Raw genomic sequence first — 14,031 nt, forward strand, 5'->3', positions numbered from 1 at the left:
AAATAGTCTTCCCAAGAAAATAGAACATTACAAATCTGTTATTGTTTCGCGCTGATATACTCGAATATCATTCCCAAAACTTTGACAAAAAATAGGTGCATGCAGTATTTACATCAGCTGTGCTAACGGTACTTATATGATGTAACGCACTCAACCTCATTAGAATTAGATCTGATTTTTCGCTACCGCTGTTTGTTTAGCGATAGCGAGAACTAAGATATGATTTTAATGAGATTGTAACGCACTGTGAATGCGTAAAATGCGAGGCATGTATCGCACGGTGATGAACATACCAAACTACTTTTTTTCCGAATGCTGCTTAAAGAACAATTGCCCAATCAACGCCACGGGAATTATATATACAAGATAGAAACGTAGTGATGAAATATCGCAGCGTTTTCTTTCAGCTTTTGTTTGAATCTGTTGCTTCAAAATATAACGAGTCTACTTTCATACCAGACCCTTGCCCTTTTCAAGGGGATACAGTGGCAATGATATACAATGTTTTCTGGGGTTTTGGACAGCCCAACTAAACGTGTCTATTTTTAATTTCGAACCAGTAGTGAACAATTCAAGGGAGGTCACTCTACCAAGATAACCACACGATGGTAAAAAATATGAACACATGGAGGTAGCGGACACAGATCTTGATGTTCCCGAAACATGTCATTTTATACCATGACAGGACTTCATAGGAATGTAAGTATGTAGACTTAAATGCGTGTTTATTTTACATATGCCGATTCGTGAAAATTAGATCATGTCAATATGCAGTTTTATCAATACACGTGTGCTTTGCATTCAAGGCACGAGTGTTGCGGCAGTGATCGGCAACAACACTGAATAAACAACCGAACAATAATTTTGATCAAATTTGGCAAACTTCGTGAGATGTAATATAGATCTAGATATGTACAAGAATACCAAATTCACACTGCCCATTGAATTTTTATATTGTAATTGGATCGTGATTTCATTATTGCTATAAAAATCGATTACATAATTGTTGGTTGAGGGCTATGATATAGCGATCGAAGTTCACTTGTGCTGAACAATTACAAGGTCTAATACATTACTTGAAATAGAATTTTTAAAACCTTCCGAAATTTGAGTCATTAATAACTTTGTGAAAAGTGGTGAAGTGTGAAAAAAGATTAATAATGCACAATTGTATCTGTAATGTTAAATGTTTAATTTTGCGTATGACAACTTTTATGATTTCAAAACAGATTCGAGTGTGGCTTAGCTTAGTATTTCGCACTTAAGCCTTTACGCATCATGAGTATGACACTTCAAGTAATACAGAGTAACAAACCAGTAACACAATGAAGTAGATGACATTGTTAAAGAAAGTGTCCGCTGGAGGAAATTTGTAAAATAAATACTTAAAGATGAACTTATATATATGAAACATGCATTTTCGATGGCGATAAAATTGTATAATATACATTGGAAAATATGTTTTCAAAATCCTGAATAGTATTGTGTAAAATATCATTTGTCGTAATGCATTTGTAGTTTATTAAAATAACAAAATACGCAAACGATGTAATTATCAAGTTTAAATGTTACTTTGAATATCTTAATGACGATATTGCTCGGTGGAATAAGATGTGGTTGCCAGTGTGACATTTGTACAAAACACCTAGCACACAGGCATATTCAATGGAAGGGGTCAAGCATATGAGCTTTATGGTTATAGAGTTATTTTATTGCACAGTGTTGAACATGTCATGACATGGCCATTATTGGATATATATCCCTTCAGATGCTTTTAAAGCACAACTATTGTATAACAAGGCAAGTATGGTGTTAAGTCAATATCTCAAGGTCAAATATGCATATACAGTCATGTGGCTGTTCCATATTTGATTACCCTACCCCCACCCCAAGCAACTACCCCCACCCTCACATCCTTATCGGCCTTATATAACGGTACCTACCCGGAGGATATTAATAGAAGGCCAATGTATATGTGATCATACTGTGATTTATGTGGTGTGATTGTTTCACGAGCACATAACACAACGCTCGTCTCCTCTTTTCGAAGATTTAATGTGTATTGGTGATTAATCGGTCTGCGTACAAAAGGTACTTTCTAAAATAATGATTAAACAAATTCAGACTGCTAACAAGCAATCTTTGTGTATCTTGCACGGGCTGTAGTGAAAGGTTCATGTTAATATCCTAGTACAGGAGTATACAGGAGTATACAGGAGCGAGTGGGGAAGAGACAATATATTTGTGGCTTTCTTTGTTACCCTTTAAGGATTTGTCACGTGACATGTTGGGGTCAGTGGAAGACTGACCATTCTGTGCAGCCAGTTTTGACATAACTTCTGTATTATACATACGCAATACGAGGGCGATTTCTTGCCCCTTCATGCCTGATGTACGTGTTTATGAATATTATGTATGGTAGATATGTATATATAGCACTTCACCCAATGAAGGGGCAAAAATAGCCCTGAATCGCCGTGTATGCATGATTAAGTGGTAGTTATCCATAACATTCCTTGTCATATGTATATCAAACGTGTAAATACCCATAAAGACCAGTCTTAGGTCTGATCACATTTGTTTTTGTCGTAGGGTGTATGTGTTACACCCCATATCAAAATGAAGTTAATTTGTCACTCAGTAATAATACAAAATGCCTGATAATGTATTTGACAGATTGATTGATTCTACTTGTAGTTAAAAGTTATAACGGTTTGGGTGTTTAAAAGTTTGTGCTTAATGTCTTATGTTACCCATTTACCTATGTAATTACTTGTGGTAACGCCTTTGCCATGTCTTAGTTGTCAATGAAGAAAATAAGAATAAGCATTCCCAGTGTGTGATCGTATTTTACTTACCTGTACTGGGAGATCCATACAACACATAGTACAACAACCACTTTTCCAGGTAATCTGTTTGTGACTAAGTGCATCAAGCAGTGCGTACACTGACTGTAATGTTCCGTTATTTTACTAACTGAATTTAGTCATTAAATTTTAATGTTAAATATATTTATCGTATCACATATGTTGGAATGACAAGTATCGGGTTTGATTTATTCATTTAAATCTATTAACAAATAACACTCAATGCATTTTAAAACGTTATTTAAAAATAAATTTGATAGATAGGCATACAAATGTACGGGTATACAAACAAGTGTGAACATGCGTACAAATACAGCTGTAATGTTGCTGAGTGCGGCGTTAAACAACAAGCATAAAAACAAACAAACGTATTATACTTTTTGAATGTGCTTATATATGTGTATGTTCTACACCTGTCGCCTTCATTACGTTATTCTTCAGGTAAACCAGAATTTCGATTGCTCCTGGATCACTTTTCAGTAACAAACCGAGTGTAAGAATAACATACTCCGATCATTTCAAACAGACAAAGATATAGGAGTAATCGTCAGTACATATAGCCACATTTGCATGAAGAATTTGGACTTAATAATTGGTGAATTGATTCAAAAGTAACCAGGATTAACTCGAAATAGATCAGACTTTAATTGACTGTCTGCATGGAGCAATTTAATTCGTTATTTTTTAGGGTGCAGTTTTAAACATGCGTGGCGTGTTTACTGTTACTGTTGAAAACATGGATCACATTAATGGTTTAGGATGTTAATCACTACCCAGTATGCCGTGGTAAATGTATAATGTCTTGAAAAATATGTATTTCCCTGTCAAGGTATATACAAAGGTTGCAAATCCCAATATTTCCCTACTTACAGTGGTTTAACACAGGGGTGTACTTTTTGTCCTGTATTTGTCATTGTTTTCGTGAAACGTAGTAACGTTGGGTTAGTGACTCTGGATAGTATTAATCTTGTAATGTTGATGCATGCAGAAGCCCATGTTGTCTGATCATGTTGTATCAGGAGTCGTAGTGAAATAATAAAGGTATTATACTCGTTTTGTAAAATTGGTGATGAATTGGACGTGAATATAAATAAAATATTGCTGTTAAAATGATGTGCTGTGTGGTATTAGGAGTTGTGGATACTGTGCCGGTATACATCTTACTATTCAAGATTCACAGGAAATCCTATAATATTTTAATTTGTTTAACCACAACAAAAAGTAATTATTTTCAACAATATGTACACTTTTGATACTATAATTTCATTTACTTTGTTATATTTGTCGCAAAAATTGCGTTTAGAATATCATTGTTTTATTGAACACATTTGTAGCCCAATATCTTAGCGCTTTTTGACGGTGGGCACTCGTGCTACTCAGAGCTCCAGATAAGCTGCGTATCTGCGTGAAATACGCATCAGAAATGCAGAAATACGCAGTAAAATAAAATCCAAGCGTATCAAATACGCAACGAACATTACAGATACGCTACAAAAATAATACTTGTTCGTATCATCAAAATATTGTGAAGTAACCCTGCGTATTCGATTAGCAAATCAGCAGCTTATTTTGAAATTATAAACGGGCATTCCGTCAACCTTGCCAAACTCCACGATGACAGTTACATCATGATCATTTGCCATCACACTTTCTTGTGGAAGTATCGTGGTATTTGTGAGTCCTATAAAGCTCTCGAACCCACACGACACCAGTTTGCAGGGACTAGATGAATAGTGTTTTTAAATATTTAACTTAAATACCCACTTGTGTAAAAACTAGTGGGTAACAGTAATTTGAATACCCAAATAGAATTGCTGATACCCAATGATTTTAAAATGCATGGGTAAAATACCCACAACACCAAAAGCTTATCTAGAGCTATGGTTACTTCTTCTTAAATATACTGACTTGAACTGGCAGTTGTAACTGTTATTGTGTTGTAATGGGGGTGTTGTAAATATCCGTAAGGAGCAGTCCTAGGAAGTGTATATCCTTTTCACGCCTTACATGACGATAAAACATGCTGCACTCGATCAAGAAATAGATCATCTGTGTATCGTTAAATAATATATTGTACTTTTAAAATACTAGGAAGAGTTGCTGGCGATTGAAAACTCCAAATATCTTGCAATGTATTAGAGTGTCGTATTCCAGGGTATCAAATAATTTCATGTACGACATTAAAAATCCTTGCTTTTTTTAAAGACCGATTATCAATGATAAAATCAAGGTAAATGCATACACTATCACTTGTGTGACGTCATTATCTATTTTTGTAAATGTGAATATAGACTGACGGACAAAAGAAAGTATTCCGAGGAACTGTTGTTAAATTTGATTATGTCAATTTAAACATCGCTCATTCCTGCAACAGTTTGTAAAAAGTAATCTGTGGCTGGGTAATGTTGTGTTAAAATATATTGGTTCAGTGAAGACCGAGGTTAGAATTTGCAACCACTCCCCCGCCATATTTGAAACGTTAATTTGTGCACACACAAAAAAACGCAAATTTATTAATTTTCAAAGATACCCATCAGGAGTTGTGTATTATGCGCATTTTTTACATTGCTGAAACCTTTAAAACAAATTATATTTTTAAACAAATTAACCATGTAGAAGTATCCTTTGAGTGCTGACGAGGCGGCAGTGCAGTTCATGTTTTGGATATAATATCGGTAGGTTTTCAATCGAAAATCAAACATGTGATAAAATCTACTGAGGCCTATAGTATCATTTGCTCCTCAGTTTATAAGGAAGAACGAGTAATAATGTAGTAAAACTGTCCAGAGTAACCCTGACCATGTTCTTATTCATGAATGAAATTATCAATCAATTTTCTATCAATATTTAATCACATGGACTTTCAACATTATATTGAATTTTTATAATTACAATTTAAAACAGAATCGTAAATTTAAGATGTACCTACAATGTTGTGTTATTTACAATTTTTATTGTGGAATATCTGATTATTTTCATTCCCATTAGATATGTGGGGCACGTTTGGTGGGAATGTGTTGACAAAATCATTTGTTTCATAAAATACTGTAAACATCCTTCGGCCTCAGGTTTACATTAAAAAAAATTGTTCGCTGGAAATGCGGGATGCACCGAGAAAATGTGCTTGTGAAAAAATATAGTTATTTTTAAAAATTATTCGGCTTTTACAGTCAAAATAAAGAAGCTGTTGTCCATAAATTGTGTCTAGTTTTTCATCCGTCAACTACTAAGAAATGCCTATAAAACAATTCACGTTTGGGAATAGTAACCAAAATATATTCTAACTTATAGATATCCAAGCCCCACCTGTTCATGACACTGTGTATTTATTATAATTACGAAAGTCTACGTCTAACAACAAATTATTTAATAAAATGCCACATCTCGTATGCTGAATTAGCCATTTGCTTGGATAGAAACGGTATTTGCGAAATATATTATATAATATGTACCACTGTTTCCAAGTATCTTTATATCTTCATTTAAGACTCAATAGAAGGTGTTCAACTGGCCATTTACACAAAGATCAATATCACTAAGAGACATCACGCCGACTACAAATATGGAATCGGTACCGGACAAACAAGTCGATAGCATCAGTAATGATCGCACGGGTCACCGTGACCTCACTCATTTTGGTGGCTCTGACGTCATACATGACGAAAAGGTACTATTGTGCCCCTCAGTCCAAATGGAGGCGTCTAGAATTAAAACACGAGTCACTCATATCTACACTGCATGTGTATCTGTAACCACACCCAACCCAGAAGGCAGTATAGTGGAGTGTCCGCTCTTACAACACACATGGGACGACTAATTACTTTACCATAGTATATATGGCAGTCTTGATATATTAAAATCTAATGCGTTGATGTTAATATAACTTTTCAAAAAGCACAGTTTATAAAATAAAAACATTTTTAAACATGTTAATATATTCAAGAAACCGATATGAACTGTCGGGCTTAAGAAAGTAGACACGTTGGATTTGACCAAAAACGTTACTGGTTTGAAACAGTCGCCGAAACACTGCAAACTTAAGTTTCAAAACACAACTATGATACACCTATCAAATACATCACCATCGAATAACCATTTCTTGTTGGTTTCATTTTGAGCCACCATCTTTGGCCCGGCCGTTTATATGGTGCTCGATATGCCTGTGATAGATTCTGTCCCTAAACAAAACATTCTTAATGGTGTTAACAAATCTTGAACGTGTCTGATGATAACTGGCTGTGGAAGAATTAAGCATGCTCATTTTAAACAAAAAATAAATAATATCATACTTAAAATCACATGAGTACTCAAAACCCTCGTCTCCTGTAGATTTAACGAGCGCTTCTAACAGAATGACCATTTTCCGCCAAAACACAGTGAGTGAATTGCTTGCCGCTCAAACAGCCATTGTTCGCCATGTTTGTGTTGTTGAATTTTATATTTGCACGTTATGTCTCCTTAAATTTTATGTACTTTATAATCTAATGGTATGCTCGTACAGACTCAGTTAGTTTTGACATCAAATATACCTTCACGAGTCAAACAAAACAGCATCGTACTTAGATTTGGCCGTTTCATGGCAATAGCTTCAAGGTTGAGATTATGTCTATCATACAATAATTTTCTGAATTATCAATTATGCTGATCATTGATTGTTAGGGATTAAGTATAATATTCATTCCAATTTCAATAACTTATTGCACTGTGTATTTCATGGTTTGTTTTGTTGAGAAACATTATATTTCACTCGACATGGAATATCCTATTTATAATATACCTTTTCAGTAGTTGTCTACCGGAAAATTGAATTATTTCATGACAAATATAAAACCTTGAAACGTAAATTCTCCATACCTAACAGACAGGACAAAGTAACCAAAAATATTTAGTGTCACGAAATTCAGTATCATACATACAGATATGATTATATACAAAGTCAACTTTAACCAAAAATATTATTGAAAACTACGAGACCGCTGTTGGAAGCGAAAGAATACACGCTGGTCAAGTTACAAACATGGCGCTTTGCGAAACGGACATTTTCAAGAGAATAACAAACGACAAGAAGCGACATTAGCACCATAAATGACCATCTGTCGTTATGTTTCCTTGACAATGTGGAACTAACATTAAAAGGACGTCAACAGTTTGTGTTCGGGCCAGACAATTGGAGGGGAGATAACTCTTGTATGACAATAATTCCGTCAAAGTGTTCTGTCCACAGCAGTAAAGTATCAAGTGTTTTTGTTCACTGCAATGAAAAAATCACTTTTCTCAACTTCGGAAAACTCAACCTTTTACGCTGAAGTATAAAATAAAATTAAGTATTGCCCATAGGGTTAGAAATAACCGAGTTCATAAACATCCTATATGCACTAGGGCAAATACCACTTCTAGCGCACCAGTGTATTGTTTCCGTCATCAGGACGGCATTGTTGATGTCACACTAGAATCGATTTTGTTTGTTTGTTGTTTAACGCCGCACTCAGCAATATTCCAGCTATATGACGGCGGTCGGTAAATAATTGAGTCTAGAGACAATCCAGTGATTGACATCATGAGCATCGATCCACGTAATTGGTATACGATGACATGCATCAACCAAGTCAGCGAGCCTGACCAACCGATCCCGTTAGTCCAATCTTACAACAAGCATAGTCACCTGCTGCGGCAAGCATGGGTTGCTGAAGATCTATTCTACCCCTTATCTTCACGGGTCGCCTAGAAACGACGTCAAAGCTCAAGGTCGTTGCGGTCATTCGACAAATTGTTGTTTTCTGGGACAGCGGTGGTTAACACTGCATTTTTCTAAAGTGGAGGTCAAAGGGATTAAGTAACAATGGGCCGTATAAATGTAGACACTTAAATATACATTAAGAAGCATTTTACTGCTTCCAAGTGAACACGTGACTTCGGTATATGGATGTTGTTGCGTAATGGTAACGTCTTGCTCAATTACATATTTCAAATTATTAATTCATCTGTCCTGGAAATCTGAAACACCGTTTCATCCATACAGCTTACGGTTACCATCCGGGATAGCGGGTTTCTTCTATATTGTATACATTGAAAGAAGGAAGGAGTTACACAACTACAGAGTCTGGTGGATAACAGCGGATCCGGGCATGGGTGATGAATGAAGCTCTACATAGCGAAATAGATCACTTGGCTGCCCGTGTTAACATATCCCATGATAATGGAAGGCGAGAAATCATCTTTGTTATGATACTCCTACGCCGTCAAGGGAGATAAAAAAAGAGAAACGTTAAACGTACTAGCTTAAATATGAAAACAGAAAGTCACATTCGTTGTCCGTTGTTATAACATACAAATGAAGATAGGGATATTACTTTAACTTAAACTCAATTTCATAAAAAAATACTTTTTTGTCTAATTTGCCACTTTCTATGGCAATATATTATATTTCTACAAAATACCTAGAGATTCTCGAAAAGAATAGGTCCATACTTGTGTCGCCATGTTGACTCCAGGTAGAATTGGTCCGCAGTACCACAAGCCTCTCGTAAGAGACGATAAAAATGGGGATTATGTGGTATACATTCGAAACGTGTGTATTTTGGGGTAACTTTCAGAGAACGGGAAATAGCATACCTGCCTTTAAGATTAAACGATTATGGCTGAAGTTCCCGAAAGCGGAAAAACACAACACCCAAATCGATCATGAATTTGTCTTAACTCATAAGCTTGACAAAATAAAAACAATTAATCTCAACCCGAAAAACACGAAACTAAGACATGTCTTACCTTCGAAATATCCACAGCATGAATACCCAGAGACAAAATTGTTATTAAATAATCAGATTGAGGTTGTTCCCATAATGCTTTAGCCATAAGGCATGTTGGCTTGCCTACAACAGTCAAGATAAAGTTGTAAGTGCATCATGAGGTCTACCAACAGTGTATCATGACACATGTTCTTGGCATTTCACGAGAAAAGGCGAGTTTTTAAGTGAATTATGGAAACAACAGGTTCCATCAGTGACTTAGGAGAAATCACGTGACTCTCATTGCACGCTCTGGTCTTGGTATATAACACGACATTCACCTGACATTTAGAGGTAACGTAGTTATGAGCGGAGCTTTTCACAGTTTAGTCAGTGTGCGTTTGGTGGGAGGTTTCTCAAAGTATGGGGGCACTTTGAAGGTTGTAATAATTTGGGGAAACTTTTGAAGAAATTAGTAGCTGCTTTTGTCCAGTACCCCATGTCTGTGGTAATAGACGATTAAAATTGGGGTGGGTGGTGACAAGGGACACCTCACTGTGCCCTCACCAATTGTTCTGGGTAGAAAAGCAGCCAGTAGGGCTGGGACGAGTCCAAATTTATTATCCGGGTACCCACCACCCTATTACCCGACCCTACCCGGGTACCCACTGTAGATATTTTAGAGATAGGTACAAACTGTCCTATGGGAAATGGGAACATTAGTGACTTATAGTGTAACCAAAGCGTTTTAGATAATTTTTGTTATTAAACAATATATCACGTGACTAACCACGGGTCCGGGTAGTCCTGTGGGTACCCGAGTTACCCGTCCCAGCCTAAGCAGTCAGCCATGGTAAATTGGGAGACAACAGGGTGATTAACTATAGTTTGTTGCAGAATATCAGGTATACGTGTATTCTTGTATATAATACACAATAAGATACATCGCAAAAAACATATAAAGATACCTATTCAATCAAAATCATGTATATGAACATGGTTATTGATTTATTTAACATATTTAATAGTTAACGTCTACATACATCTTCAATCTTACAGAATACATATTCTGAAACATATATACTGGAAATCAAGTACACTGCATATGAAATGGTTTGTAATGATATACATGAACAGCCATATCCAAACACGTTTACAGGCCAACAAAGTAAGTGAGTGAGTGAGTTTGGTTTAACGCCGCTTTTAACAGTATTCCAGTTATATCACGGCGTGTCAGCTTATTGTGGGAGGAAAGCCCGAAGTGATGCAGGTCTCAGACGTTTACCACTTCGGTGAAACCCACGAGCACGGTATGGAGCTGACAAAACTAGAAACATAATCGGGGCGTACCGGGATTCGAACCCACAATCATAGGTTTCTGGCGTGCCCAAGGGACGTAACTCTGCACAGCGAATCGCGGCGCCTCAGACGACTGGGCCACCCGTGCCCCCCAGGCCAAAAAGTTGTTCATCTGGTCATACAGAACATGTAACCATAATTAACCGATTGAAACCGGTCGCTGATATACACTAAAGAAGGAACGTCGTGTATGTTTTTGGTTTGGTCTGTTGTTTAACCCCCTGGATGCCAGAGGGACATATATGTCCCTCCTCTACAACCCTCACTTTGAAGTCGAATAAAATTCAAAATACATCACCCACACAACAACACTTTACAGTTTTGAATAAGGTGGGAAATTCCCTGTCCTGTGATATCATCCACTGGCATTTTAGGCCAAGCAAAAGTACTAAACATGACCTCTGAAAATTAGGCACATCGTAAATGTCGCCATTTTTTACACATTACTAAATCACCACTCACGGCGTTATTTACAGCATGTTTTGAAATCTAAATTTCGGATATTTACTCGGAGAAATGAATTTCAAAAATAGCATATTAGTGATCACGGGTATCTGTCTTTTATGAAATCACCAATGATCATTCCAAAACGTCTCCGATAACCCTAGAATCGTTTAGAATGTTTTGGGAAAAACGAAAACACGAACGCCGAAGTGAACTTTCCGCCATATTGGATAGTGTTTACAAAATCACGTTTCAGGTACACCGGTTATGAGACGCCTGTAACATCACGTATTTTTCAAACTTATCTGCTATACCTACATCCTTGAATTCCTCATACATTTTAGAATCAAATGACCAGTGGTCTTTGTCACCAATACAAAGTGGCTAGATGAAATCAAGCAAAATAACTTAGGTGTGAAAACGAACGCTGTGCTCGAAAAACTGCACATGGTTGAAATGTAAACAAAGCAAAATTCAGATTTTACTCAGTGTAGCATATTCTCCTATTTTGAGCTATCCATTCGTCTATTCGTTCAATATATTGGCTCAACATTTTCAGAACATGCATGGGAAGAGAATCGTAGGAAGAAGTACGGAATTTCAAATAGATACATTGCAATGATTAGATATTTTCAACAGAAGTTGTCAAAGTTACCGTTCTGGTTGACTCCATGACTGACGCAAAATCACGCACAACGACAACGGTATTTATCGGAATTTCTGACTATTTCCGTTTGTTTCTATGAAAATTATGACAACAAATAACAGTACATAGATTGTCAGAATGTTTCTGATTACTTACATGTCACATTTATGTTTATACGATCCCTGAATCAACGAAAGTCCCCTCGTACAATCCCGCGTACTGTTGAAAGTGTACACGCCATTTTGTAAAAGTGGGTCACAGGTAGTGATGTCATACGTCAACATTGTTGTACATATTTGGTCATTTCTTTGAGGTGAAGGTCCTTATATGAGAGTGCACACGATCACTGTATCATGCTGTTTACAGTTTCAGTTATGGTGTATATTTTGCATGTCTTTTATACATTTTTTTCACACAATTAATTTCACTTTGGATATTTGTCAATGTTCAAAATGAAATCATACGTACATATAGGCCACAACATGTATGAAGGAATTTTTGATAATCTCCTGTTTGTTTGAACATTGTTTACATAACAAATTGATAGGTTTATAGTGTCGACTACGATATTTCTTTCCTTTGGACAAGTGTTACAAGATGAAGTGTAAATGTAACTGCAGCATGTACATATTTCTTGGGATGTGTAATAAGTCAATATTATAAGTTCATATAACCAATGTCCATGAACAGCCGTTTCATTTTATTTTATAACTAAAACTGAATATATTACTTTAACAAAATGGATAATATGTTTCGGTAAAATATATGCACACATTTCTGAAATGTCTTGGTCTTGGATTTGTCTTTTATGTCGTTGGATACAAAGAACAGTGATATCTAACGATTCACCAGGTGCGCGTTAGTCACAAACAATTTACGAATTATTCCTCTCGTTTTGCATTATATAATCAATGGTTACATTATTGTTTCAATATTGTGATCACAGGATAGTAAACAGTTTACTTTATTTCTCCAGGAATTGTAAAATGTATAAAAATAAAACCCATGCCAGGTACCCCGTTGGTTCAAACGTATACGATTACCCTGATAACTCTATACCAATAGAGCTTTCTTTGCATCTTTTATTGTGTAAGAAAATATAACATAATCATGAACAAGTATTTGTTCAATATTGAATATAATTCTGGTTGTTTTGAAATATTCTTTTGGGAATTTCTTTACGTAAATTGATGCCAAACAGGTGCGTGTCTTGTCCAGTTAAAATACACGATAAACGTTCTAATTGTTTACATATTCAAGACATTATTTACTTGGTGAGAGCAGTCATTTTATGTTGTGTCGAAAAAGCGTCAAATTCCGTTTCACACATCGAGATTTTCCATACCATGAACGAAAATTAGGGGAGATATATATTAATCAAAATACCAGTGTCGTCTATTTCCGACGTTATCGAAGACATAAAACCAGCCATGACGTCAAAAGGTATCGTGTTATTTTTAGGGTATTTCATAACATTTGGTGATAAGGCTTGTGCTCCGTTAATAATGATGCAACATTAGTCAAATTACACTTACACAATCAGGAGAATGTTGGAATCTAAGGACAAAGTTATAGGTTAGATAAGGCCATCCATTTCTCTATTACCTCCTTTTTATGAAGTACGATTTCATCATTTCTGATGGGTATATTTTATAACTAAACGTGTACAGTTTCAATATTGATATTTGTGTTGGAATAGTTTGGTTCCTCCTGAACAAAACACCACGAAAATATATTGTCCTTACCCACAGTTAATTCTCACCAAGTGACCTGAGTTACAACAAACTAGAGCTAAGCATAGCGGAGTTATGTCCCCTTTTCTTTGTACGTGTGTAACCTCTCTGTCACCTTTTGACGTCATAGAGAAAAATCAGTTTTCGTCATTTACGGCATGCTATTTTTGGAATTGAATGTATGTCGTTATACATACGCATATAACTCCATTTGAAATGTTATTATGTCGTTCAGATATTAGGCATTATTTTGTTCG

The 14,031-nt window shown here is 36.0% G+C and overlaps 1 protein-coding gene across 1 annotated transcript in view; it reads left to right on the plus strand.

Annotated features, from left to right (window-relative positions):
* Positions 1-598: 598 nt before the first annotated feature.
* Positions 599-14,031, plus strand: part of LOC124116581 (carbohydrate-responsive element-binding protein-like) — a 42,071-nt gene continuing 28,638 nt past the window's right edge. Inside the window, exon 1 of the mRNA XM_046477970.2 lies at positions 599-699. Coding sequence (XP_046333926.2) covers positions 664-699 — 36 coding nt within the window. The 5' untranslated portion in view covers positions 599-663. The remainder of the gene's footprint in view (positions 700-14,031) is intronic.

This window comes from Haliotis rufescens, unplaced genomic scaffold (genome assembly GCF_023055435.1).
Source record: "Haliotis rufescens isolate VD_foot unplaced genomic scaffold, xgHalRufe1.0.p SCAF_5, whole genome shotgun sequence".
NCBI classification, from domain to species: domain Eukaryota; kingdom Metazoa; phylum Mollusca; class Gastropoda; order Lepetellida; family Haliotidae; genus Haliotis; species Haliotis rufescens.